General features: G+C 47.8%; 1 protein-coding gene and 2 long non-coding RNA genes across 6 annotated transcripts in view; 1 reads left to right on the forward strand and 2 right to left on the reverse strand.

Annotated features, from left to right (window-relative positions):
- Positions 1-8,999, reverse strand: part of KIRREL3 (kirre like nephrin family adhesion molecule 3) — a 592,142-nt gene extending 583,143 nt beyond the window's left edge. For all 3 annotated transcript variants that reach the window (XM_020912692.2, XM_070457373.1, XM_070457374.1), the window contains exon 1: positions 8,916-8,999. In XM_020912692.2, the coding sequence (XP_020768351.1) occupies positions 8,916-8,970 (55 nt within the window). In that variant the 5' untranslated portion in view covers positions 8,971-8,999. The remainder of the gene's footprint in view (positions 1-8,915) is intronic.
- Positions 8,928-25,297, forward strand: part of LOC110149967 (uncharacterized) — a 75,353-nt gene continuing 58,983 nt past the window's right edge. For both annotated transcript variants that reach the window (XR_011484352.1, XR_011484353.1), the window contains exon 1: positions 8,928-9,016. This is a non-coding gene — a long non-coding RNA (uncharacterized lncRNA). The remainder of the gene's footprint in view (positions 9,017-25,297) is intronic.
- On the reverse strand, positions 22,142-24,531 carry LOC110149968 (uncharacterized). Its single transcript, XR_011484212.1, has 3 exons — positions 24,343-24,531; positions 23,410-23,441; positions 22,142-22,626 (listed from the first exon to the last, which is right to left on the reverse strand). It is a non-coding gene; the product is annotated as an uncharacterized lncRNA (long non-coding RNA).

Consider the following 25,297-nt stretch of genomic DNA (forward strand, 5'->3'; position numbering starts at 1 on the left):
GCATCTCCTTGGTTGCTATTTAGCCCCAAAGGCCGACTTGTCATTTCCCCCTGGCAAGAGGGGCCTGGAAACCTTGAACCCACAAGGTAAAGCTGAAGGTCAGACGAAGGAAGGGATCAACTTAGGAAGGGTCTGGAGAGAAAACAAGAGAGAAAGCTGCAACTCGGGGTCACGGTTCAAAGGTCAACTTCCGAATTTCCACAGGGCACCCCCAACACCATCCTCTGTGCCGAGGCCCTGAGGACTCACACAGGTTCTAAGAACATGGCTCATCTCAGGCCCCCGCTTGGCAGCCTCTTCTGCATCCATCCGTGTTGCTGATGCAGATCCACCAGCATCTTGAGATGCACCAAGGCTTCTGGACCACACAGTCAGTTGGATGGGGAGCCAGTGCAGTCAAGCATCCTAACCTCTCTGAGGTTGATGACAGTAGATGACTCTCACTGCTATCATGGTGATGAATGAAGTACTGCTTGTGGTAGGTCATGTGCAAACACTAAATTATCAACATTGTCATCCCGACCACTGTAATTATGGCCACTGCTGCTGCCACCAACCACAACCCAAAGAATCTGTCTAGTACCTACAAGAAAACGAGCTGGACAAAGAGATCTGTAACACATCACAGACCTCCTAGATCGTAGAAGATGGTAGACAAATGTATTGTCTAAATAGCTTTCTGTTAATAGCTAATATTTAGGAACTCTTGGAATTTTGATGTCATCTAGTCTATTCTTTAATCTACTTCATAGGAACCAACTCTTCCATCATCATCATTATTATTTGCCTGCAAGAGACTCACTTTATTATTATTTTTACTGAAGTATGGTTGAATTACAATGTTGTGTTAATTTCTGCTGTAGAACAAAGTGACTCAGTTGTACACACATATGCATTCTTCTTAGTATTCTTTTCCATTATGGGACACTGGGCATTGAATATAGTTCCCTGTGCTATGCAGTAGGACCTGCTCTCCATGCCGACTCCTCCATTTCTGATGGCCTGAATTCCAGTCTGAGCCTTTCAGGAGACACCAGGGTTACCTGTGGCCACTCTTGGAGGTGTCACTGTCTCCTTCCCGCGCAACGACGCAGGGTTTGGCTTCACCCCTGAGCTTGTCCTGCCAACACCACCTCCCCCTGCCCTGCCATTTCCTGAAAAGAACAGACCAGAGTGTAAAACACGTGGGTGGGCCTGATGATGTTCTTTACTCTTCAATGAAAGGTTACTTGCTGCTGGAGATCGGTAAGCATTTCTAACATCTGAGTACAATCATTTAGCTTGTAACCTTGCTGCCTGCAAAGCCAGGGAAGTTTAGCTGCCTCTTGAGAACAGGAAAGAAATCCCTGGCAGACTGTCCCCAGGCACCTCTCACTTGTCTTATACTGTCCTGGTCCCCCTTTTTTATTTACCATTCATCCTCAGGCTGCCTCCACCTCAACCTAGCCTGCCAAGGGCCCCATAAACTGGAAACTCTCATTCCTGGCACAGTCCATCCGACTAACAGTCCAGTGTGTAGCTGACCATCCCTGCTTCTGTCTTCTCCATGGTCCTGTCCACATTCTTTATCCACTCCTTAAGTATGCATCTACCTACTACCCTTCTCTGCCTTCCTCTAGAATCTAGACCAACAGTGAAAGTCATAACTTCCCACTTATTCTTTTGCTCACTTGGCCATCCTTTTACACATTACCATGTAGGAAAATGAGTGAGTGTATTTCCATTCAATTCTACATTTTTAAGCCTCTTTGTGAAACACAGGGAGTACCAAGGAATGATAACATGTTGATCCTTCTCTCTCTTTTTTTTGCCCATTGAACCCATAGTATAGAGAGGATTACAACCACTAATGATTTTTCTAAAGAATAGACTTAATGTTGACAAGTCATCCTCAAAACGTTTAGCATGATATTCATGACCATTCACAAGCTTCCTCATCACATAGCATCCCAGCCCCCAAGTAAACCACTGCTTCTGAACCCTGGCATGCCTGTCCTACCTTCTGGCTTGTGCACACTCTCTGAGGTACCACCTGGGACCCTCTTTCTTTGCAGCATCGGGAGAACCCTAGACATCTACGATCAATTCACCTCCTCTGCGAAGCCTTTGTTAACACCTTCAGCCAACCCCGCTGTTCTCAGAACATTCTGGCTGCTCTGAGCTGTTGAACTGTAATGACAAGTCCAGCTGTCTGCTCCCTGACTAGTCTGAGAGCTCCCCTGGGGCAGAAACACACCCTTAGTCATCTTCCCATCAAAAGCCCCTGGCACAATGCCCACCACACAGTAGGCCCCCAACGAGGGCTGGCTGAGTGGATAGGACAGAGCTTTGGTGTCAAACAAAGGTGCTTCATCACAAAGCAAGGAGAAGGAAATGAGGCCCTCTGAGACCCAGACCGCATGGAGGCCCCGGGGAAGTGTGGAAAGGCGAAAATGATGTTTGGTAGTCATCCCTGGAACCGTCAGCGCCAGATTTCAAATTCTCGTCTTCTAGACACTCGTTAGAAAGAATGTGAACCTGCAACATCTGTCCAGTGAACACAGGCCAAGTAAGCAGACCACTGAGATAATCCAGCCTGATGGGCACACCTCCTTTCAATAATGACAAATGCATGCCACGGCAGCGTTCGTTTCAGTGATCAAAAAAACAACCTCAGGCAAATCTCCTTCACTTTGCCCATGAGGACAGTAACATTAGGTGGAAGATTAGAGGGAAAGCTCATCTCCCATTTCAGGAAAATGGCTGATGTGTTGTTAAGTCCTGGACATCACTACATTTTAGCAGTAAGTGTTGTGTACATGTTATGTGTGTGTGTGTGTGTGTGTGTGTGTGTGTGTGTGTGTGGACAGGGAGTTCCCGGATGGGAGTAGGCTTGAAGTGGGTATGGTAAGGCTTCTGGACTTCTGGGAAAAATCTCCCTGCGGAATGCCAGGAGGTGTCTACACTTGGCTCCTTCCTTGCCTTAATATCCAGCCAAAAGATGGACGAATGTCCGTCTCCCAGACTCCACGTCCCAGCCAGGCTGCAACACATGAACTGTGTAAGGAGCAGCAGTCACTCGTGCTGGCCACTATTTCCGTGGCTTTAACTCGTTACCAGTGTGCCCAGGGAAAGCTGACATTTATTTAACCCTCATAGTGGTATTGACTGTGTACTCACGGAAACACTGTATGCTTACGGAACACATTTGTTTCCAAGCAGCTTATGCTAAATTGCAGTGATATAAAGGAAACACTTAACTAATATTGACATTTACTGACTTCTAAAAGTATACAGCCAGAATATGCGCTTTTACCATTGACAGAGGAAGAAAATGGGGGGGAAAAGCATCAAATTTGATCCTTAGCTCTTTCAGTGGGTTAGAAGTAAAAAGCTAATGTTAAATATGATGGTGGAGATCCCCAGTCGATGGCAACTGGGTGGGTTCTGTTTACTCCTCAAGCTGAGCAGAAAGTGGGGCCTGGCATTCTTTGCCCACATGTGACAAAGTATTTCGGTGATCCATAAGGCATCTATATTCTGATTTGACGGGCTCACTGAACAGGCTTCCCCCAGGGAAAAGGAGATAACACACAATGACGTACAGAGCTGTATGCCATCTCACTGCAGTAGACGCGGCATTACTCCCCTAACTGGAAGCAAAATCCCACTCCATTTGGAATGTCAGGCGAAGTCATCACGGCCTGGCACAGGATGCTGGCAGGCTTAGCTCCTTGCTCCCTTGTGGACGGCAGTGATGTGATATGAAACTCGCCGGTGCAGATGTCCCCAGGGCAGCAGCTCCATGGATGCTGGGGAGCCCACTGACTTTGAGGGACTGCTGAGGCCACAAATACTCTGCTTGGAGACCCACCAATATGGTCAAGATTGGCACAGTGGTGAGAGTCCCAGTGTGCATTTCAGCAAGTTCCTGGTCTTGCTGATCCCCTCCAATTAGAACAGGCCTATTTCTGGTGGGGGGCAGCAGTGGACTTTAGGGTGCCATTATTTCTAGACTGACCTTGATTTACAAGGCCTGCACTGATTTTTCACCCAAAAGACAGCTCAGCATCTTAGACGGATAAGGACTACAGCTGAGAAATGATGCTTAAGTCCATGTAAACCCCTCCCCCCACCAATTACCCGGAGTCCCTAAAATGAATGCTCCTGACCCTCCTCCCCAATCCTCCATCACAGGCAATTTTCTTTCCTCGTTCATGTTTCCAAAACAGTTTATCTTTTTATCTCCTTGGAAGAAAAGTACTCTGCAAATCAAAGGAATCATTAGTATTGTTATTATTTTGCTATTGATATCTCTTGAATTCACTAGGGATTATTCATGTGCTTTTTTGGGGCTGCAAACATAATGCCGCCTAAGTCACCCCCACTGGGCTGAACAAAAAAGAAAAATTGCATCTTCAGGCATACTGCCCTGCTCCACCCGGTCCCCTGCTGGCCCTGGCTCCTACCAACACATGCACACCAGGCAGAAGGCTTCTTGGTGGCAAGCCTGGCTCACTGCTGCCCTGTTCCAAGCAAGATCTGTCTTCCGAACCCCAGAGGGAGGCCCCCGTGGGACCCTAAGTGCAATGTGAAGGCCCTGACCCCAGCCCACGCTCCTCTCCCCCTGGAGAGAGAGCATTTCTCCTTCCTCTATAGGTCTGGCTGGCAGCTGAGAACTCCCCGCTAGGCAGCAGACACTGTGACCACCCCCAGACCCAACAGACACGCCCCAGTCCTCATCACCCAGGATGTCTCTGAAAGAAGTGGTCCCACACCCTTGGCATCTGTGCATTGACTCTACCCCTCTAGACAAGCCATCAGACCACTTGGGGTGCCAGTGGGGGAAGCCTCACACTTATTCCTTGCCCCATCCTTTGTTCTATGATGTTTCTGAGTAATGATAAATGCTTCCAAAGTTGCTGCTCACTCCTAGTTTCCTTTTGTAACGCCCTCTCAGCCTGTGCCCCCAGCATCTCCTCCATACTCCTGGCTGCCTCAGACACGCTCGTGCTGTTTTCTAAGCATCCTCACCCAGGGAGTTTCCTGCCAGTTGAAGCCTCTGGTCCTTGCTCCTCTGTTCTCACGCCTCCTGTCGCCCACAGCCTGGCCCCCTTCAGCCTGGCCCCCTCTCTCCTCTTACACCCTATTTTACCCTCTCTCTGCGTGTTGCTCTTCTATTTCCCTGGAGATTCGCGTCACCAAGAACCTCTGCCCCCCTGATGGCCATCTGACAGCCCTTCTTGGTGATTTCTGCGAGCCAGTCAGGACAGCAAGTGGTTGAGATTCTTCCCAATAGGGAGATGGCACCCCAGATTAATCCTCAACTCAGACATGCCACTGATGGGCAAGTGCAAGGTTTCACTTTTGCCCCAACACATCCAGAGCAGCACGGCGCACACGCAAAGCCAACCAGAGAGTGGACTCCCGAGAATTAGAACTTTCAGACCCAGCAAGTCACCGTGCAGGACAGGACGATGCTAGAGCAAAGCGTCACAGAGCAGGCAAGAGGGCATGTTTCCCAGGAGCCGCCAAAGTAGGAGGGCCTGAGTCTGTACCACCACGTGTTCCCTGAACTGTCTCAGAACCCGAGATCCGACAGGAAGCAGGGTGTCCCCAGTCCTGCTGGGACATCGTCTCTCCAAAGACATTTACAACATGGATGTGCAGGCTGGATGGGCCAGGTCTGGAAGATGAAGGAAGGCACAGAAGGAAATCGTGGTGGGCAAACCAAAATGATAAAGCGGAAGACAGAGCAAGTTCTAAGTGTGCGGATGACAAGAGAATCAATTCCTTTTCACCCAGGGGCAGAACATGCTTCTTCTCTGCGGGAGGCAAATTGTGCTGTGACATTATCCCTCTCTGTACGGAGCACGCCGTCCTGCCAGCGGAGGAAGAGGCAGCCCCTCAAACGGCACTCACTGACACCTCTCCACTGCTTTGTGGGGAGCTGGGCCTGGGGACACTGACTGGGCAGGAACGGAGGCATGCCATTTGGCCTTTCTATAGCCACCTCAAGAGTGATCAACACATGCTTAATCTCAGTCTATATGAAAAGCCCAAAGTTTACAAGATTAGGGCTATATCACTAACATAAATGATACCTAAATTTCACTCTCTAAAGAGGGGGTATGAAAAAAAGTAACGGTGAATAAATATATTTGACATACTAAAAGAGAAAGGAGGATTGAAATGACTCTAAGAGTTGACCTAAGTGTTTTGCTTTTAAAATCTTCTGAGCGATGTTTGGAGCACCCTCTCTGTGTGGGATGCATGAGAGTTCTGTTTCCAGTGACTCCAGAATGACGTGTAGGTTCCCATTGTGAGAGGTGTGGGACAGCAGATGGATGTGTCACTAGAGGGCCACAGAAGGCTCTTAAAAGAGCCCTGGGCATTTGTTTTCTCTGAGTGACGGGCCATCCCTGAGTATCAGCACATTTCCTTGGAAAGCATCCCGGGAGGAAGGCAAGCAGGAAATGGCATCCGATGGTGTGGCTCGGTGTGTGTGTTGGGTGGGGTGCAACCACAGCCAGGGGGATGAGAGAGGGCATCACCCAGAGCCTGGGGAGGGGGTCCTCTAGTGACCCGTTGAAAGTGGATATGCTGTATCTGATAACTTGATAAATGTATGGCACCAGGCAGAGGTTGGCATAGTATATGCCCTAAGCATACATGGGTAGAGGGTCAAATAGAACTCTCTGGGGAATTCACAGCCCTACAAACAACATCCACATTCACATCAATGCCCCCGATAGAGTCAAAAGATCTTCTATCCCAGTGAAGTCCATTAAACATTGTCCCACTTGACCCTTCATTTCTGCAGTCGGACACTGTCGACTTAAGGACCCTACCGTACAGTGTTCAGTGATGTAGAGGGTTCTCATTGGCCAGGTCCACTTAGGTCCCCTTGTCTTTCTTTAGACCTGTTCTGGAGTCCAGGAGTTCTCCAGAACTCCCTGTTCTGGAGTTCTGTGGACTATGCATCTACAATCTGGGAGGATGGGCAAAGCTGGCCAAGCGCAGAACAGTCAGGAATAGCAAGGAACTCTGAACTGCTTGATGTTGTGGTTCCTTCCCACTGCCCTCAGGGCTAAGAGCAGAAGAAACAGGGCATTTAACTTCCATATATTTAAAGATTTATATGAGGCAGCTCAAAAAATAGCACCATACCCAGAAAGAAATAAGCAAAGTAGAAGATGGACGCTGCAATGATTCCAACAGTCAGAGAGGCACTTAGACATCTACAGGCTTCTTGTGTCAACCTAGAGGAGAGTCTCAGCTCACCCTTCTAGCACCATCAGTGGACACAGTAAAACGTGCACTGGCCGGGGGAACCTGGTGTGGGAGGGACAGTTAGATCCTCTGTTGGGGAATTCTACATGCAACTTCCTGAGTGAGTGAATGTTAAGAGGCAAACCAGGAGAGTGAGCATGTGAGTTGCTGTAGGTATCTATAAGCGAGCACAAACACATTCAAGAAGGAGGGTTACCTCCCCAAGTGGTAACAGAACCCAAATTGTTTCTATACCAGTGTTCTAAGATAGTCCTTATTCATTCAGCCCGAAAACTCTGGGGAAGGCAATTTATCTTCCTGCTGCTATACAGAGCCCTGGCGAGAGGCAACACAACCACATGAATACACGAGTGAGTGTGTGTGTGTGCGCGTGTGTACATCAGGATTATATACAAGCAGGGGCTCACCTGCACACCCAGGTCGGGGAAGAGCCCCAGGTTAAATCAGGAGGGTCAGAAGCAAAGTTTGACAAGGGGGAAATCTGCAGTGACCACAAGCACCAGTGGAGGAGCCGGGGAAGGAGGCGTGGGTTTCAGCTTTCATCCGGCTTCTCCCTTTCAGGGGGAGGGCTGGAGACATGCTGTTTGCTTGCAGAGCCAGCCACCCATAGCAGTGCTGTGCTTTCTGGAAAACTTTTACCCTTCATTTAATCAACAGATGGATGTGCTTTGTTGTGGATTTTTCGGAGAGAGTCCTGTTCCTCCCAGAACTGTGCTGGCTGGCACAAACGCCACCTCAGATGGCAGAGACAGCACCCGGCATTCCAGGAGAGGGGAAAGGAACCGGCTGACTAGTCCCTCAAACTCAATTCCACAGGTGACTCCGGATGCCGCCGGCTATCAGGGCACTCTCGCCATCCTTTTCCGGAATGATCCTCCCCTCCCTCTATGGCCACTGGCCCCAGGGCGGCTCTCAGGGGCAGGTTGCCCAAGGGGGCCAAGTTCTTTTGAGAAAGTCCGCCGACTTCTCTGCCACTACTAGGCTGCAGAGAGGAAGCGTCTGCACCAGGAGCAGGCGGGGGATTTCATTTTCTGCCCTGAAATCTAACGCTGTGTAGGACTCAGAATGCACTCTAATTCAGGGAAGCAGATGACACGCAATGAAACTCTTTAGAAGCTTTCCCAAAACGCTGCACATCACCCCCACGCTCCATTCGGTCATCGCAGCCCCCTCCGCACGCCTTTCCTTCCGAATACACCCGTGCAAGCCAGACCTTCCTCGAGCTGAAATAGCCACCTCAACAGAGCTCTCCTTCCCGACCCTCTCCTTTTCCAACCTGCGTCTGGAGGAGAGGAGGCGCCCAGAAGTTCAGAACCGCACCGCACGGCCACAGAGATGCCGCCTAATTAACATACAGGGAGCATAAAGAACTCATTTGCATTGGAGAGTTTGAGCTGGATGTTGACAAGTGAGGGGAGAAAGTCACCCTCCCTCCTCTCCCGCAGCCCTGCCTTCCGAAGGAAAATAAACAGTACCATTCTGTTGCATTTTCAAAGGCAAAGAGGCGATGCCAGTGCCTCTCGGCCGGGCACCGGGAGATACATCCATCAGTTCGAGTTCCCGAAGCCTGCCCACATTCCTGCCCGCAGCCCTGACAACCCCGCCGACTTTCTTTGCAACTCCGGGCGGCGCAGAGGTCCTACCTTGGCTGAAGAGGAAAAAGCAGACGAAGAGCAGGTCGAGCTGGAAAGGTCTCATTCCTCCGCGCGCCGAGGGGAAGCCGGCGGGGCAACTTGGGTTCGCGGTGAGTTTCTCCTGCTGGGCGGCTCGCGGTGCTCAGCCTCCGCCGCGGTCCTCCCGGGGTCGCGCCGACCATCTGTCTGTCTGTCCGTCGGTCCCTCCGGGTGGCCCGGGGCTCCGCGCCTCGCGGGATCCGCAGCCCAGACAAGGCAAGTTGCCTGTTTTCTAGCCGCCTCGGGAAGCCGGGCTCGTCAGCGACGTCCCCTCTCGGAGCAGCTCCATCCTCTGGCGCTCGGCATCCGAGGCACCCAGCTTCCTCCGGCGGCTCCTCCCACAGCCAGCGCGCGAGCGAGCCGGGGAGCGAGTGACGAGTGACAGAAGGGCTCCTTTCACTGAAGCTGGGGAGGGGGGAGAGGGAGGGGAAACGGGGCATAATTAAAGAGGAAACACTCGGAGGAAGGCGATCTATGCAAAAAGGAGGGTGTGCTGGTGGTGGAGGGGGAGGCTCCTTTCTTTCTTTCCTTCTGTTTCTCCCCCTACATGGGGGGAAATTCAGCTTTTGTCACCTTCACTGACCAAAAGGCATTTTGAACAGGGAGCGGAGCTGTGACTTTTTGTCCACAGGACATAATGTTGTTTAAAGGAGTGAAGTTAAGAATGGCTGGATGTACCTAGCCACAGTGTAACAATTTGCCTGCCTTGATTTTGCACGGGAGGTGGGGGGCGGGGGCGCGGGGGTGTCCACCTTTCTCCAGGAAGGACTCGGCCAGGGTGTGCAGCGGGAGTCTCCGAGTTGGGGAAGAGATAAGCATGGTTTGCATTTTTGAGACTTTCCTAGGAGGGGGGCTCAGTAATAAAATGGGGATGTTTACACCTTGGTTTTTCTTTGCGATAATGCTAGAAAACAAAATGAAGGAACTAGAGGGAAAACAGGTATATGGGTGACACCTGCCCCTTGATTATTATTATCCTGGTTTGTGCATTTCCTACCAAGGATGGGGAGCTGCCTGGTTTTACATTTGGAAGATCTCCTGTAAGGAGCGCTTCATCCCTCTGAGTATGTCTTTTTTCCAAGAGGTGCTGTGAATCCTACTGCGAAGGAGAGGCCAAGGTCATAGGCAATGCCTCCTAAGAACCTTCAGGTCTTTTTTTTTACCTGTCACCAAACTCACATTCCAATCAAACTCTATTTTCTCCTGGATATCAAAGCAAATTTATCTAGGTCTATTTACTTGATAGACAGTTAGCTATGCCTGGTATAAGCAGGGCATTGGGGGAAATAAAATTACAGGCACAGTCCATGCCTTCAGGAGCTCGATTTAGTGTGGAACAGCTATAACTATAAGGGTAGTTACAAATCAGGGAACACACCTAACTATAAGGATAGTTACAAAGCAAGAAATAAAAATGTACAGCAGTATGCAGAAGAAGGGGGGGTAATGAATAACGAGAGGGAAATGAAAGTTGCTTGCTTGATTTGTGTCGTGCAATTATAAAATCAATCATTTCTTTCATCAGTCACTGGACCCTGGAGAGGTCTTTGGGGAAACTCTTAGCTTATAAGTATTACGTATTTGGGGGACTTTGCTGATTGCAAGGTACATTCTAACTCCAAATTTCCATGTGGATCTTAACTTTTAAAAAAATGCATCCCTTAGTATTTATGAAGAAGAAAGAGAGAAGGGGCACGTGTGAAAGTGTGTGCTAGTAGGAGCTGACATCTGGTTGTTGACATCAAAGGTCTACAAATTAGTAGGTGTCTGCTCTGTTGAATCTTCTATTCTTCACTTAATAGTTTATTTAACTGCATCCCTTAGAGGCTGTTAAACATATCAAAGGAGAATTTGTAAGCAAGCTTTGGGGGGTGGGGGGGGAGAAATGCTGAGCAAAGGAAACTAAGAAGACCCAAAAGAGGCACCCCATCAGCTAAACTGCAAACAAGGTATCTAAATAAAGTGTCAGCACTGCCTTAGTCCAGGGACTTGCTCTAACAATGCAACAAAACAGAAGAGCCAATCAGGAAACACATGCAAAAGGTGAACAGTAATTCTAAATAACATGTCAAATAACATATCAAGAGTGAAAACACAGCACATATAGAAACGTGCTTTTACTAGGAGCTTTCCACTGACTCTATACAGGCAGGACGAAATTTCAGGTCTGGGCATCATTCTTTAGGCCAACCCTGCTGTGACTAAGACAAATTATAGAATATAGGTTGTGCCTTACAAAGCAACATTTGATGTTTTAACTGACATTCATCCTTTAAGCTGTAGTTAATTCTGATTGCTAATTCTTAAGTGGCCTGGGGCCCAGACTTGCTTAATTCGGCCCCAGAAGGAAATAAATACTAGGAACCAGGGTCAGGAGACCAGGGTCATGACCTGTGCAATCCACCCAAATCAGGCTCACATACAGGCACCTGCAACCCCCACACATTAACTCTGGATCAGGAGAAGAGGGTTGAGGGCGATTCCGAGGTAGGGAGTGCCTGGTTTCCCTCACCCCCTGGTCCCTGTGGTTGGCCTCCTGACTCAGTCTGGCCTCGGTTCCCCCAAGCCCACCCCAGCCAGCTGGGCCTGTTCCCTCCTCCAGCCCCTCCGCCCCCGCCCCTCAGCCTCCGGTCTCCGGCAGAAAGGGAAAAAAAGCTTGGATTAAGTGGTGAGCTGCCTGCCTCTAAAAGGGCCAGAAGGCGTTTCAAGCCTGCGTGCCGGAAAAACCACGGGCAGTCTTCGGCAGCCACCACGTGGGGCAGCGAGAACCACAGCAGTACCTGCAGGACTCACAGCCGGCCGGGCTCTGGCGCCAGCCTCGACGGCGGCCCCGCCACCTCCGCCCGGGCTGCTCCTCGGCTTCACCTCCTCCGGGGGCTCGGTTAACCTCCTGGCGCTGTTAGGTGCCTGCGTGCAGTTCGCCGGCGAGGAGGGAGCGGGGGAGACCGGCGGCGAGGAGCACTGCTCCACCTGATGGAGAAGCGCGGAGTCTTAGACCTCCGAGCGCCGCGAGAGGAGGGGGCCGGGGGAGGACGCCCGCCGCCCCCGCTGGAAACCTCGGCGTCCGGAGTCTCCGGGCTCGGCCCGAGGAGGTGGAGACCCTAAAGAGGCAGCAGAAGACCAGCCACTTGAACAACTGCTCGAATTCTTGTTCTTTGCCCATCCGGTCTCCGGGTCTCGGTTGCGCCCACCGCGCGAACCCGGGCCCCTCGCCAGCAGGTGGCATCATCTCCAGTGTTTCTTCACCTGGCTCCGAGCCCGAGGCTGTCGCGGTCAGTCCCTAGCCCCTCCTCCAGGCCTTCAAGGCCAAGTGCAGTGTCTTTTGAACCCCTACCCCAGTCGAGCGGGATCTCCCTTGGGAGAGGGATGAGGGCTGGCCCCGGAGCTGCTCTCTGGCCAATAAGTTTCAGAAGGGTAGATCTCCTCTGGACAGCTTCCAAACCCTGCTCGTCTGCTTTCTGAGTTCTGGGGCAGAGAGTGAGGCAGGAGTGTCCCAGCACCGCTGTTCAGAGCCCCGAGCCCCTGAGAATCCAGACACTCCCTCATCACCACTTTCCCTGACTTTCCTCCTGGCTGTTCGTCCCTTGTCTCTAACGTGTATTATTCTCTCCATTTGTGCAAAGGCCTGTTTGGGGGTACTTAATAAAGATGGGTGGAATGAATACATGAATTTCTGTTCTTGGAAAGTTTGCCCTCTAGTTGGGGAGAAGCGTATACACAGGTGCATCCAGGGAACAAAATTATGAACCATCTCATTGGCTTTTTAGGCTTCTCTAGTGGCTCAGTGCAGAGAAGGCAATGGTAACCCACCCCAGTACTCTTGCCTGGAGAATCCCAGGGACGGGGGAGCCTGGTGGGCTGCTGTCTATGGGGTCGCACAGAGTTGGACATGACTGAAGTGACTTAGCAGCAGGAGCAGCAGTGGCTCAGTGATAAAGAACCCACCTGATATGCAGGAGACATAAGAGATTTCTGGATTGGGAGGATCACCTGGAGGAGGAAATGGCAACCTACTCCAGTATTCTTGCTTGGACAATCCCATGAGCAGAGGAGCCTGGTGGGCTACAATCTATGGGGTTGCAAAGAGTTGGGCAGGACTTAGCAGTTAAACAACAACAACATTGACTTTTTAACAAGACAGGTTTTGCCGTGGAGGTCATCTGTCAGGTGTGATCCCTTCTTGTGGGGTGATTCTGGGTTCACTTGCCTGAGGCCCTACAGGAAGCTGGAGGGCTGAGATGCAATACAGGGTCAGTACCTTCGGCCTGAGTTTCAAATGCCTGGCCCCCTCAATCTCCTGCAATCCTTGTGCAGTGCATGTAATTACCTTCCTGTGCTTACCAGGGGCCCTTCCCACGAAGGAGGAGGAGAGGCAGTTTTATGAGAGGGGCCATCATCACAGGTGGAGAATTTCCTCTGTAATGCCTCTGTGTTGTTTGTTGCACAGATACATTATAAACCACATTTCCTTTTGTTTTTCTTAGATCCTGCCAGTCAGTGCTGGTTAAAACCTCCTTGTCCAGGGATTTAAACTCATTTTGAACAGGGCCCTCATGGGAGTTCCCAGTAACCTGACTCTCCCTTCCTGGGTGAATTAATAAGGCCTGGAAGCTACATATACTTCCAGAGACCAAATGGGCTTCCAAGGCTCTCCCTGGGTGGCAGCCTGTCTGACCTGGGCAGTCACAATCTTTCAGCCTATTTCTCTTTCATTTATCTGAACGAAACTTCTGGCTGACATCTGTGTAGGTGGATTATAAGACTTTAACCCCTGTGCACTGTGGTCAGTCTCTCTGCACTGCTGTGGAAAGGCCCCCCAAGAACCAGGTTTTCAGCTTTCAGAAGCATCCCCAAAGGACAGGGCCTGTCTGTGCCACTGATTCACTCAAGCCAGGCCTGAGAGAGAGGTCAGGGGTAAGCTTTTGGACCGTGGCTCTGGCCTGAGCACTGCTATGTTTTGCAACCACTTAATAAACCTGGGCATATCCTGCTTTATCTATGAAAGAAAACATTGGCTCTCTGGGATCCCTCCCAATCCTAAAATCCTGTTGTCTGTTTTCCAGAACCCACACCTTTCAGCCTGGAGAGATTTAAACATGCTTCCCCAGTGATTTAGGGACTTCAGTATTTGAGCAGTTTATTGCCAGTGACATCCCCACAATCAGGAAAACTAGTGCTGACCCTGGAATCTTCGTGGACCCCCTCTGCTCTCATTGGTCACGACTTTTCCCCAAACTCTTTCATCTTCATCCTACTCTGCGTACCCTCTTTCCTTCCCCAGCTTGCTCATCTTGTGATTTCTTTTCTTTCCCTTACTTTCCCCAGAACCATACCCCTCCTTCATAGCGTCTCTTCAGCATACATTCTATAATTCTATTGGACGCAAACCCTTTAGCCAAGAGAGGGAATGCTGATGCCAACGTGGTTGATGGTAAATGCCTCCCTTGAAAGGCAGCAAGGACCATGGCACCTTGTATTTTAACTCGTTCTTAACATGAATCAGAATGGACAGTAGAATCTATCTGATTGTGCATCCTTCAGGATATCCTGGAGGCCCCATGAGGGTAGGGGCAGTACCTTTCAGGGACCATGGAGCCCAGCCTTTACCCTGGTAGGCAGTAGGCACTTAATATATAAAGTTAGGGTGATTGGCATAGTCTTACCTAGTGCCCCACATCCCACTTCCTGTTTTCAGAGTCCAATTTAACTTATTCTTCACTCTGTTATTAAACCATTGTCAAACATCTGGCATGCGCCTGCCACTGCTCTGGCTGTATTTTATGGGGCTGGGTAATGAATTGAGCCTATATATAGTTTGCAAAATGTGGAACACACTTTAAGATGCAATGCACTATAGAAATGAAAGATATTTTTATCTCTTCAGCATCATTCTGCACAAGGAGACAATTTCTCTGGCAGTTCTGTTTAAGAACAATAGACCTGTTTAGCCTTGACACACTCATGCATGCAGGGCACTGGGTATTCAGTTCTCATGGGAGCAGCATTATCTCCCTTGGCAAAGGCCTGGAGTGTATAATTTACAGGGAAGAAAAGATACGGGAAATGGTATGAAAGGTGGTGGCCATGCCCAGGTGCCCTGTCTCATCGCCAGCTGAGCACACAGGCCAGGACCTTCATCCCTGCTCCAGGGATGACATGGGTGGAAGCCTCAGCATCCCGCTTCAGTGCTTGGAATGAGTCTTGTGTCATTTTGGAATATGTCATGTGCTCCTTTTGTGTATATGAATGGGCTAATTATGTGGAAAATATTGGAAGACAAAGTGAAATTCCAATTTATGACTCATTTGTGGTATTCAAAGTCTTAAAAATTTTACTGCATTTATTCTTTTTCTCTATTATTCTTTTTCATAACCCTCTCCCCACCCCGACACACACACACACACACACACACACACACACACACACTCACACACACCCCTAGGCCCATGTTATAAATTAGTAAACCTTTAGAGAAGTCAAAGGAGCAGCTGCTTCTCACTTGAAGCCCTTTAAGCTGTTTTCCTGGATGGCAAACTTGACTTCCTCTTTTCTGTTTATTATGTATAGACAGCATTTTCCCTTCCTCCCTTCCTTTCTTCCTTCTTTTCTTCTCTCCATATTATGGATAAATAGGTGATATCAAAGTTGCATATGCAACTTTTAGATTTATCTAGCTTTATGTTATATAAGTTTACATATATTCAAACTTCTAGGGACTTCCCTGATGGTCTAGTGATTAAGTCTTAGCCTTGCAATGCAGGGGGTGTGGTGGGTTCCATCCCTGGTCAGGAAGCCAAGATTGCACATGCCTCAGGGCCTAAAAAACAAAACATAAAACAGAAGTGATATTGTAACAAATTCAATAAAGACTTAAAAAAGGAAAAAACCTCTATGCACAAACACACACACGCACTTTCTACTGACACGCTGGTGGTGGTTGAGTTGCTAAGTCGTGTCCGACTCTTGCAACCCCATGGACTGTGACCTCCAGGCTCCTCTGTCCATAGGATTTTCCAGGCAAGAATACTGGAGTGGATTGCCATTTCCTTCCCCTGGGGATCTTCCTGACCCAGGAATCGAACCGGGGTCTCCTGCACTGCAGACAGATTCTTTACCAACTGAGCTATGAGGGAAGCCGACTGATATGCTAGCAAGTGGCTTCCTATGCAAATATTCTGAACCAAAGAACCCTCGACCAGGTTGTCATCATGTCTGCCTGAACTCACGGCTCCCTCAACTCAGTGCCTGGTCCACAGACTAAAGAAGTCCTTCACCACTATCTAACCTACCACATTTGTCTGTTCAAAATTCAGCCCTGTGCGACCTTCCCCCTACACCACCTTGGGGTGTATGGTCCCCAAGAGACAGTATAAACTTTCTATCATTGTGTGTAGGGCACGACAAGCAAACATACCTTTTCTGTCCCGTCGCCAGCCCCCTCCTTCACAGCCCACACTTTAATCCCGTCAAATTACTCTATTGATTAGAGTCAGCAGCCACTCTGACTCTCCCCCACCTCTTTTCTATGGCTTCCTCTCCAGCATGCCTCTCCCTGACACATCTCTTTGCTGATAGACAGGTGTGTACCACTCGAGAACCAGTTGAACTGTCATCCATGAGTTGTTTGCGTCACCTCTTTCTCCCCTTAGTTGAAAATGAACAGCGTATTCATAACAACCACAGTTATTCTGTAACGATTACTATTATAGCATATTTATTTACATGTCTGCCTTCCAAACTATATGTGAGCTCTTCAAGGTCAAGGACCATTTGTTGGAATTTTTTTTTTTTCATATCCTAGAGTCTATTGCTCAATGCTTGGCATATAGTCACTGTTGGCTAAATGAGAGTTTTAAAATAAGATAAAATTAGACCAGAGGTCCTGCTCGCCTCCTTGTGACTATTCAACCTCAAGCGTGAAACTTTCTTTCTTCATCACCTGATGCGTCTAGACTCAACTAGATCAGAAAGTCCCACATCTTTTCCAGAATGAGGTACATTGGAAAAGCCAAAGGAAAAGATTTCTTGACTATACCTTTTAAACCCAAACTGAGTCTCAGGCAAAGATGCAAAGTGATGTCATCAATCTATATAAACCCCAGCCTAGCTCTAGCTCTTGTATTAAAAAAAGCAGTTAGAAATTCTGGTTATTTATTTTGCTTAAAGGCACAGTCCCAAGCAGTTGAGAAGCTAGCACACTCCATACCTGCTATATAGATATAGGTTCAGAGTAAATGAGGGAAACCAGCATTAATATTTCCCAAATTCAGCCCAGCTTAAATTGTGTTGATGGTTCAGCGCTTTTCCAGTTGTCTGTGTTTCTTTTCTGCTTTTTTAATTTTTTTGCTTCTGTCTGAGATTCTGAGCAAGCAGAAAAGTAGAAACTCCTTTCCTCCACCTTGCTTTGTTGTGCCAGCCAAGTTCAGTCCCCTTTGGTTTTTAAAGAAATAGGGAAAAAGAGAGAATAGACTAATGAGTCTCAACATGGGGATCCCAGGCCAACAGCATCAACATCTCCTGAGAACTTTATTTTTTAAATTTATTTTTGGCTGTGCTGGGTCTTTATTGCTGAACACCGGCTTTTCTCTAGTTGCTAGTTGTGGCAAGCAGGGACTACTCTTCACTGCGGGGCGTGGGCTTCTCATCGTGGTGGCTCCTCCTGTCGTGGAGGCTCCTCCTGTCATGGAGCACTGGCTCTAGTCATGCAGGCTTATAGTTTTGGCGCAGGGGCTCAATAGTCGAGCATATGGGCTTAGTTACCCCACTGCACGTGGGATCTTCCCAGACCAGAGATCAAACCTGTATCCCCTGCCTGGGCAGGCAGATTGTTAACCACAGGACCACAAGGGAAGTCCCCCTGAGGACTTTTTAGAAATGCAAATTGTTGGCTCCACCCAGATCTCCTGAATTAGAATTTCTGGGGTGGGGCCCAGCTTGTGTATTTTAACAAGCCTTCCTGATTATTCTGACCAGTGCTAAGGTTTGAGGACCACTGCTATCAGAATTCCCCTGTACCCTCACTCAGCCTCAGCAATGATCAAGCCATGGCCCAGTCTGCTTCACTAATCCTCCATCCTCCTCCCACCTCACTGGATTATTTTGAAGCAAATTCAGACATTATATCCTTTCATCCATAAGAATTTCAGTGTGTGATAAGGGACTTCAATGTGGATGAAAATAACACTTTACAGGATACATTTGTTAGCTATCTGGGCCAGACTATTCATCTTAAACAATTCGTCCTTTGAATACATTCAACAGCCTTAATAGGGTGGTTTTCAGCCAAAACAATAAAATATTAAAAAACAACGCTCAATTAGATAAGACTGAGAAAGATCCTTTCTTTTTTTTTTTTTTTTTGGATTAGGAATTTATTATTTAGAAAAGGATGAGTCTGGTCATCTGGGAAGAAGAATTAGCATCAAAGAAGCAAGTCCTTAACAAAATGATGCCTGACTTCACCTTGAAAGAGGCTACTGCCTATGGTTTATAAAGTTTTATTCTACATCCTATCCAAAGGGTATATAACCTGATTGTTTTCCTGGAATTGTCATCGATTCACAATTTGTGTCCATGCACTGTGCTCTGATCTTCTCTCTGGTCCACTCGGCATTTGTATGAAAATTGGCCAGAGTCAAGATACAACCCATGACTGTGATCTGATATTACCTGAGAAATACAGAGAAGTATACAGCCATGACCTTCTTCTCATCAGCCAAGCATGCTAGCTCTCCACTGTAAACAGCCCATCTCATCATAGGGTTATGTCATCACCGGGTTCCTTTAAGTCTTATTAGACCCCCACGAGGACTTGTTAGACTCCGAGAAACTCAAGAGAATATTTGTTCCCCTCTTCAGATGTCTGTGGCAAAAACTGACACTTGCACAGGGCATGATTTGATAGCAATATCTGCAAAGTGTCAGAAAGGGGAGGGGATCGATACACTTAATTTACTTGGAATAATTCATTGCCTGACCAGAGTTTTCAGTGAGGGCAGACAAATTCCACATGATATGAACTCACCCACCTGGATGGAAAGGAGTACAGTGAATCCATCTTTGGAATGAGATGTAAAACTGAGTTTCTTGGTTTCATTAATGACTCCCTTGGCCCCTTTCTTTCTTGAGACAGGGTGTTCACTGAGTCAGCCATTTATCGAAGTGGGTGATGTGTGCTATCGACTGCGAGTCGCCTTGCAGTTCCACCTGAGCTGTAGTTTGTACTCTGCCCTGATATCTGACTGTGCTCCCTGCTCAGAGACTATTGGCTTGGAGCTGTATTCCACCTCGAGAAAAAAGGAAAAGCACCCATCTTTTCCATTGGTGGAGGAGATGATGGTGATTTTTCTTGTCTTTCAAGGCTTACCAGTAGGGAATCTGTTTATCATGGGACTGAGGGTTACAAAATAAGGAGAGAATTGCTTAGTGAGGTGAGAGCCTCAGCAGGGTGTACTGAGGTCATGACTTTTGTTGAGATAAATATTGAAGAGGCTTCCCAGTACTCTCTCAACCTCCCATCTCTTTTAGCTGGCACCGCGTACAAAGTGATTTGAAGTAGGGTTTGCCACGTGGTAGCAGTGAGAGCCCATGAGTTCTGAGTTTTGGAGAGGATCGGCTGGAGGCGATTCCCTTATTACGGTACAGCCATCCCTGGTAAACCATGGTGGCCTGACACGGCTCTGATGTAGGGCAGGAAGGGACAAGAACCAAGATCCCAGCTGAGGAAGCTAAAGGAGCCTGGGGAGGAGGGATGTAAGTATAAGGCACCTTCAAATAATTATGCTATTACCATCTAATTATGAAGTGCAACTTTCTACTTTAACTACCTGAAATTCAGAGAGCACCTGGCAATAGGCTGTCTACCGAGCTTTGGCATGCTCCCTGACGGGGAAGGGGAAGTCCATGGTCAGAAAGCACCGGGCTCTTGAGGGGGCCAGAAAGGGTCTCAGAGAGTAGCTTGGAAAGGTCAGGAGGTGCGTTTCCATTCTCCTCATTTGTCAAGCTGTCTCACCTTTCTGGGGCTCATTGGAATTATCTACAAAATGAGAGGAAAACATCTCTTCTCCTCTTTTTGCCAGCTTGTCAATAGGCTGGCAAAAAAAAAAAAAATCAAGATATAAATCTCTGTAACTATTTTTGGGATTATCCTTGAAAATAGGAGACATGGGGTACTTCCCTGGTAGTCCAGTGGTTGAGAATCTGCCTTCCAGTGCAGGAGGACTCGGGTTTGATCCCTGGTCGGGGAATTAAGTTCGCACATGCTGGGGGGGCAACTAAGCCCGTGTACTGCAACTTCTGAGCTGGTGAGCCTAGAGGCTATACCCTGCAACTAGAGAAGCCTTGGACGATGCTTCTAGAGAAAGTCTGCATGCTGCAATGGAGACCCAGCTCAGCCAAATACAAACAAATAAATACATAAAAATAAAATAGGGGAAGTCAATCAAGAAATACTTGTTGGATGCTCATTTTTCTTAGGATACTCTAAGGGGATTCAGAAGATTTAAGACATAGGCTCCTGTCCTCGAGTACCTTCCTGTGCATTTGGAGACACGAAATAAGACTCATGGTTTGATTCAGCCAACCATTCAGTCATCCATTCATTCAGATGTGCATGTGACATATATTTATTGAGCAGCTACTTTGTGTCAGGCACTAGGCACAGGCTCTGGCAATGCAGAGATGAAAAAGATTTACATTGTGTCCTCAAGGAGCCTGTCATGGTTCATGAGACATATAGGACAACAGTATAAGCTCTTGAGAGAAGCTGAAAGTGGCTAGAAGATACAGATACTCTGAGAAGGGAGCGTTTGCTGTCGGCTGAATGGGCAGGGCAGTCTTACAATGGGCCCAAGATGGAGTGGGAAGAGCTAGGACTCAAACCTGACATGAGTCCCAGTTAAATCAGGGTCCCTGATGTCCAGCGGTTCCTTATTCTCTTCCCATGTTCCACCTTCCAGAACATAAGCAATAAAACTCAGTAGGAGAGGCATCATTGTGGTGATAGAGGAGGAGATTAATTCATAATTTTGATTTCCTTTGAACCGTTTTCACTTGACTTAGTCAAACTTATGTGGAAGATGATTCATTACAACCTATTTTAAATCATGATCAGGAAGCACAATGACACCCTGAAATGACAGAGGATGTATTTCAAGTGAAGAAATCTCAATTTTTAAAACTTAGAGAAAAGTAATTTGGTTCTTCCTGGTAGCACAGACGGAAAAGAAAAGACCTAAAAAAGATTGTTAAAGAATTCACTATTTGTGATTGAATCCATATATTTCTTATGTAAGCAAAAACTAAGGAAGTTAATCTCATTTTATAGAACCAAATATTCTAGAAACGTATAAAGTGTGAACACCTTCCTTCACCAACCCTCGCCCCAAATCTACTCCCAGAGGTAACTGCTGTTAGCAGTTGGAGTCTTGCGCTATGTGTTTATACACATATAAACGAGCAAGCAGTCTGAGCACAAATGCATAAATGGAATCACACATGATGTACATTATTCCGCAATTATATCTTCTTTGAATTTAACAATATATCTCAGAGATTTTTCCCAGTGATAGTATGCTTTAATATGCCTGAAGGAAGCAGAAATTGAAGCATTCATTTCCTTTTGTCTTCGGCTTTCCAAGGCAAGACTTGCTTTTTTCATCCCTATCTGATCCAGCCTCCCAGGGAAGCTGTAATTGCTGTCGTGGTCAGGTAAAAAGAGCAGAAGGGAAAAGGTGAGGGTGCAGGAGAAAACAGGAGCTACACTGAGTCTCCAGGTGTTTTTAAATCTGGTCCAAACACAGGGAAGGGAAAGAGAACCAAAGAGGAACCCTCGACACTTTTATGTAAAGGATGTTTGGCTGGCCTCGGGGAAGAAGACGGCCATGACCTCGAACTGACTACTCTCAAGTCCACGTGTATTCATTTTCTATGTGCAAAAGCGTACCAGTGGTTTCGTGATATTCTTTTAGGGTACTGCTGCCCCTTTTCAGAAGAAAAAGGAAAGAAAGAGTGAAAGGAAGGAAGGAAGAAGTGGCGAGGAAGGGGGGAAGGAGAGAGGGAGGGATGGATAAGGAAAATAAGGAAGAAAGGAGAGAGAGAAAGAAAGAGACTAATTAAATGCCTCTGCTCGATCTCTGCAGGCTTGAGTTTCTTGGAGGCCCGTGTTGAGTTTGGAAGCTACCATCTTATCAGACATCCAGTGCCCACAAAGCAGAAAAGGGCTAATTCTGAGTTCAGAGTGTCGCTGTCTGATCACTTTCTTGACATTCAAACCCTTCAGTTCTGGACAGGAAGGTCTTGGGGGAAGCATTGTTTAACTTATTTGGTTCTACACATAATTAGAGACTTGAATATCCATTGGACTCTTATCCCACCCCTCCCCTCATCTCCCCAAATATAGGCCATCCCATCAGATAGGACAAACGTTTTTGTATCCGAGAAAGAGATTCATTCTGAAACAGGCAAGTGTAATGCGGTTGTGGATACAGATAGGCATCGGGTCTTCAGTGAAGGTTCACTCGGTCCTCAGATAACAAGGGAAACGCTAGCTGGGCTTCTCTGGAGACTGTCATAGATGGTGTGTTCATGGAGCCAGTTCAAAATTCTGAATAGTCCTTATCGTGTTGAAGACTTTAATGCAGGTCATGGAGCAAGGGCCTTGGCGGCCACACCAGTCTGTATCCTGGCATAAAATAAAATACACTCAGATGGGTTGTGGAAGGAAATTTCATAGACTGTGTATAGAGGGTTGGGCTGGGTTCCAGAACCCAATAAGAGGTGATCTTGAGACATGCAGGGAGGTGGAACAGCGGGTAAGATCATTACCACCCCCAGCCCAGCCCTGAAGCAGAGATGAGGGACCAGAGTAAGTGGAACTTTGTGAGCTGAATGCAGGGGCCCGGGGCCCCCCTGGCAGGAGGTGAATGCTGGAAGGGCAGGATGCTACCAGTGTCACAGCCCAGCCCTGAAGCAGAAAGGGAGCAGCGGAAGAATTATTTCCACCCCTCCTCCTGCACTCTCATCTCTGGTGATTCTTGGTGGCCGAATGTAACTGAAAACCAGAATGGGGAGGAGTCTGAATCCCACAGAGTCAGCTCATCAGGGCACAGAGCCTAGTGGGGAACGTCGGGGAGTAAACCCTGGTGGTGGTGATGGAGGCCAGGAGGGTGCAGAGAACAGCCATCACTTCAGCCTGATGGGGCTTCGGCCTGGAGACCAACAAGGGCAGAGTTTCGTGAGGTTCAGGTTCAAACCCAAAGGGCAAAGAAACAGTTACGTGAGTCACCCTAGTGTGTTTAGAGTTCGAAAGATGCAGAGCAAACCACCAGTCACTGATCCTTTGGGCGTTAACACCGTCAGAGAGTCCACTGGCTGGAAGAGAGTTCCAGAATTTATCCTTCTGCCTCCAAAGAGAGTAGTACCAGAATATGCTAGGGAGATGGGCGGTCACAACAACTTTACTTACACAGCTTTATGAGGTGTTCCTTTTCACCCATCCTTAGCCATGCATGCAAAAGGAAAAAAAAAATAATAATTCCAGTTTTAAACACTTAGGCATTTAGTGTAGAACATACAGTGTTTTAAACATCGTACTGGATATTGAGATAAACAAGATAGGGTCCTCGGTCTTCCGAAGCTTACATTCTGCTGAATGAGGCAGATACGTGCCTGGCAAATTGTATTTCAGAGTGGGATGTGATTAGTGCTTTAATAGAGATAAGTACAATATGTTATTGGCGAATAGAAGAATTGGAGGTTAATTTTGACTGCGAGCATTAGGAAAAATGAAGTGATATGCCAACTGGGTTTTAAAGAAGTGGTGGGCAACCAGGTGTGTAAAAGCAGCAAGGCAGGAAAGCCCCCCGCCCCCCATCATGCTTGGGAAGGGCACAGGGTGTCCTGGGTTGGCTGGGCCATGGAGTGAGGGGCCGAGGTAAGAGGAAGTGTGAATAGGAAAGTCAGCTGGCGTGGGCCTGTAGGGCATGTGAAGGTCAACACTAACCTCTATGTGGCTGAGATTGCCAGTTGTGTGCTCCATATTCCTGCTTCTCTTTCTCCTTACTGATAGAACCTCTATTTTTTTTTCAGCGTGACATTATGTCCATTTAAAACTGTGAACCTCTTCGGCTCCCTTGCAGCTAGAGGGACATCATGTGACTTAACTCACACCTTCATCACCTACACAGATGCCTCCCAGATGAGGCTTCTGGGAAAACCACTGGATGATTGACAAAAAGAACTCACCTTGGGACTTCCCTGGCAGTCCAGTGGTTAAGACTCTGCCCTTCCAATGCACAGGGCGTGGGTTCAATCTCTGGTTGGGGAACTACAATCCCACATGCCATATGCCATGGTAAAAAATTTTTTTAAATTTTTTAAAAAAAGAAAAAGGACTCACCTGGTCTATGCCTTTTGCCCTTGCACCTCTCTCCTTCCTGTCTAGAACATGAACTTGAGGCCTGGAGGTGGAGCAGGCATCCTGTGACCATGAAGCAATGATCCAGGTGTAGGAGAGCATGAGAAGGAAATTGGATCCATGATGACTTCCTGGGGCAGCAGCATCTGCTTTGAAACTCCTCCTGCCTTCTCATTCTGTGGAAAAAAAAAAAAACACCTCAGTTTTTAAGCTTCTATAGTCATATTTCTGTTCTGTGAAGCTGCATAGAGTGGTCCAGGGCTTGAGTTTATTCTGCAGGTTAGGAGGCACCCCTAAAGGCTGACAAGCAATAGTGTAGGCCTGGGATTAGGGGCTGTGCTTCTAGTCTAGCTGTATTCAGAACACGATGAGCAATAGTCTGCACCTAGGATTTGGGGGTCTAATCTGGATTTCAGTCCAGCCCTACCCCTGGCTGGTAGGGTGACTCCAGGTGATTTCCTTAGCCTTTCTGATGTTCTCATTTATAAAATACAGGTTTTCTTAGAGGATCTCTGGAGGATCACTGAGGTTTCCTAGCTAGAGTGACATATTAGGAAGATGGCTGGAGGTGATATGAAGGCTGGCTGAATAGTGAGAATGGGAAGCAGAAACATCAGAGATGTGGTTGTTGGTTTTGAGACAGAGAAGATGCTGAGGACTTGAATCCCGGGTGTGGACATATAGGAAAAGGAGTTGGCCATTCAATCCATAGGTCTCCTTAATGGATTGGATGGAGGCTGCATGGTGTAGACGATGGAGAAGTTGCTGCTGACAGATCCCAAAGGTGAATGAATCCAAAGAGCGTGAAAGGACTGAGCATTCTTCAACATCACAAAGATTTCACATAGATTTCTGGAGATGCTGCAATAGCGTGGCCTCATGTAACACTCTTAGGAAGTCTTAGATGAAGAAGCCAACAACAATAAAAATAACTTCG

The sequence above is a fragment of the Odocoileus virginianus genome, chromosome 28, assembly GCF_023699985.2.
Source record: "Odocoileus virginianus isolate 20LAN1187 ecotype Illinois chromosome 28, Ovbor_1.2, whole genome shotgun sequence".
Classification (NCBI taxonomy): domain Eukaryota; kingdom Metazoa; phylum Chordata; class Mammalia; order Artiodactyla; family Cervidae; genus Odocoileus; species Odocoileus virginianus.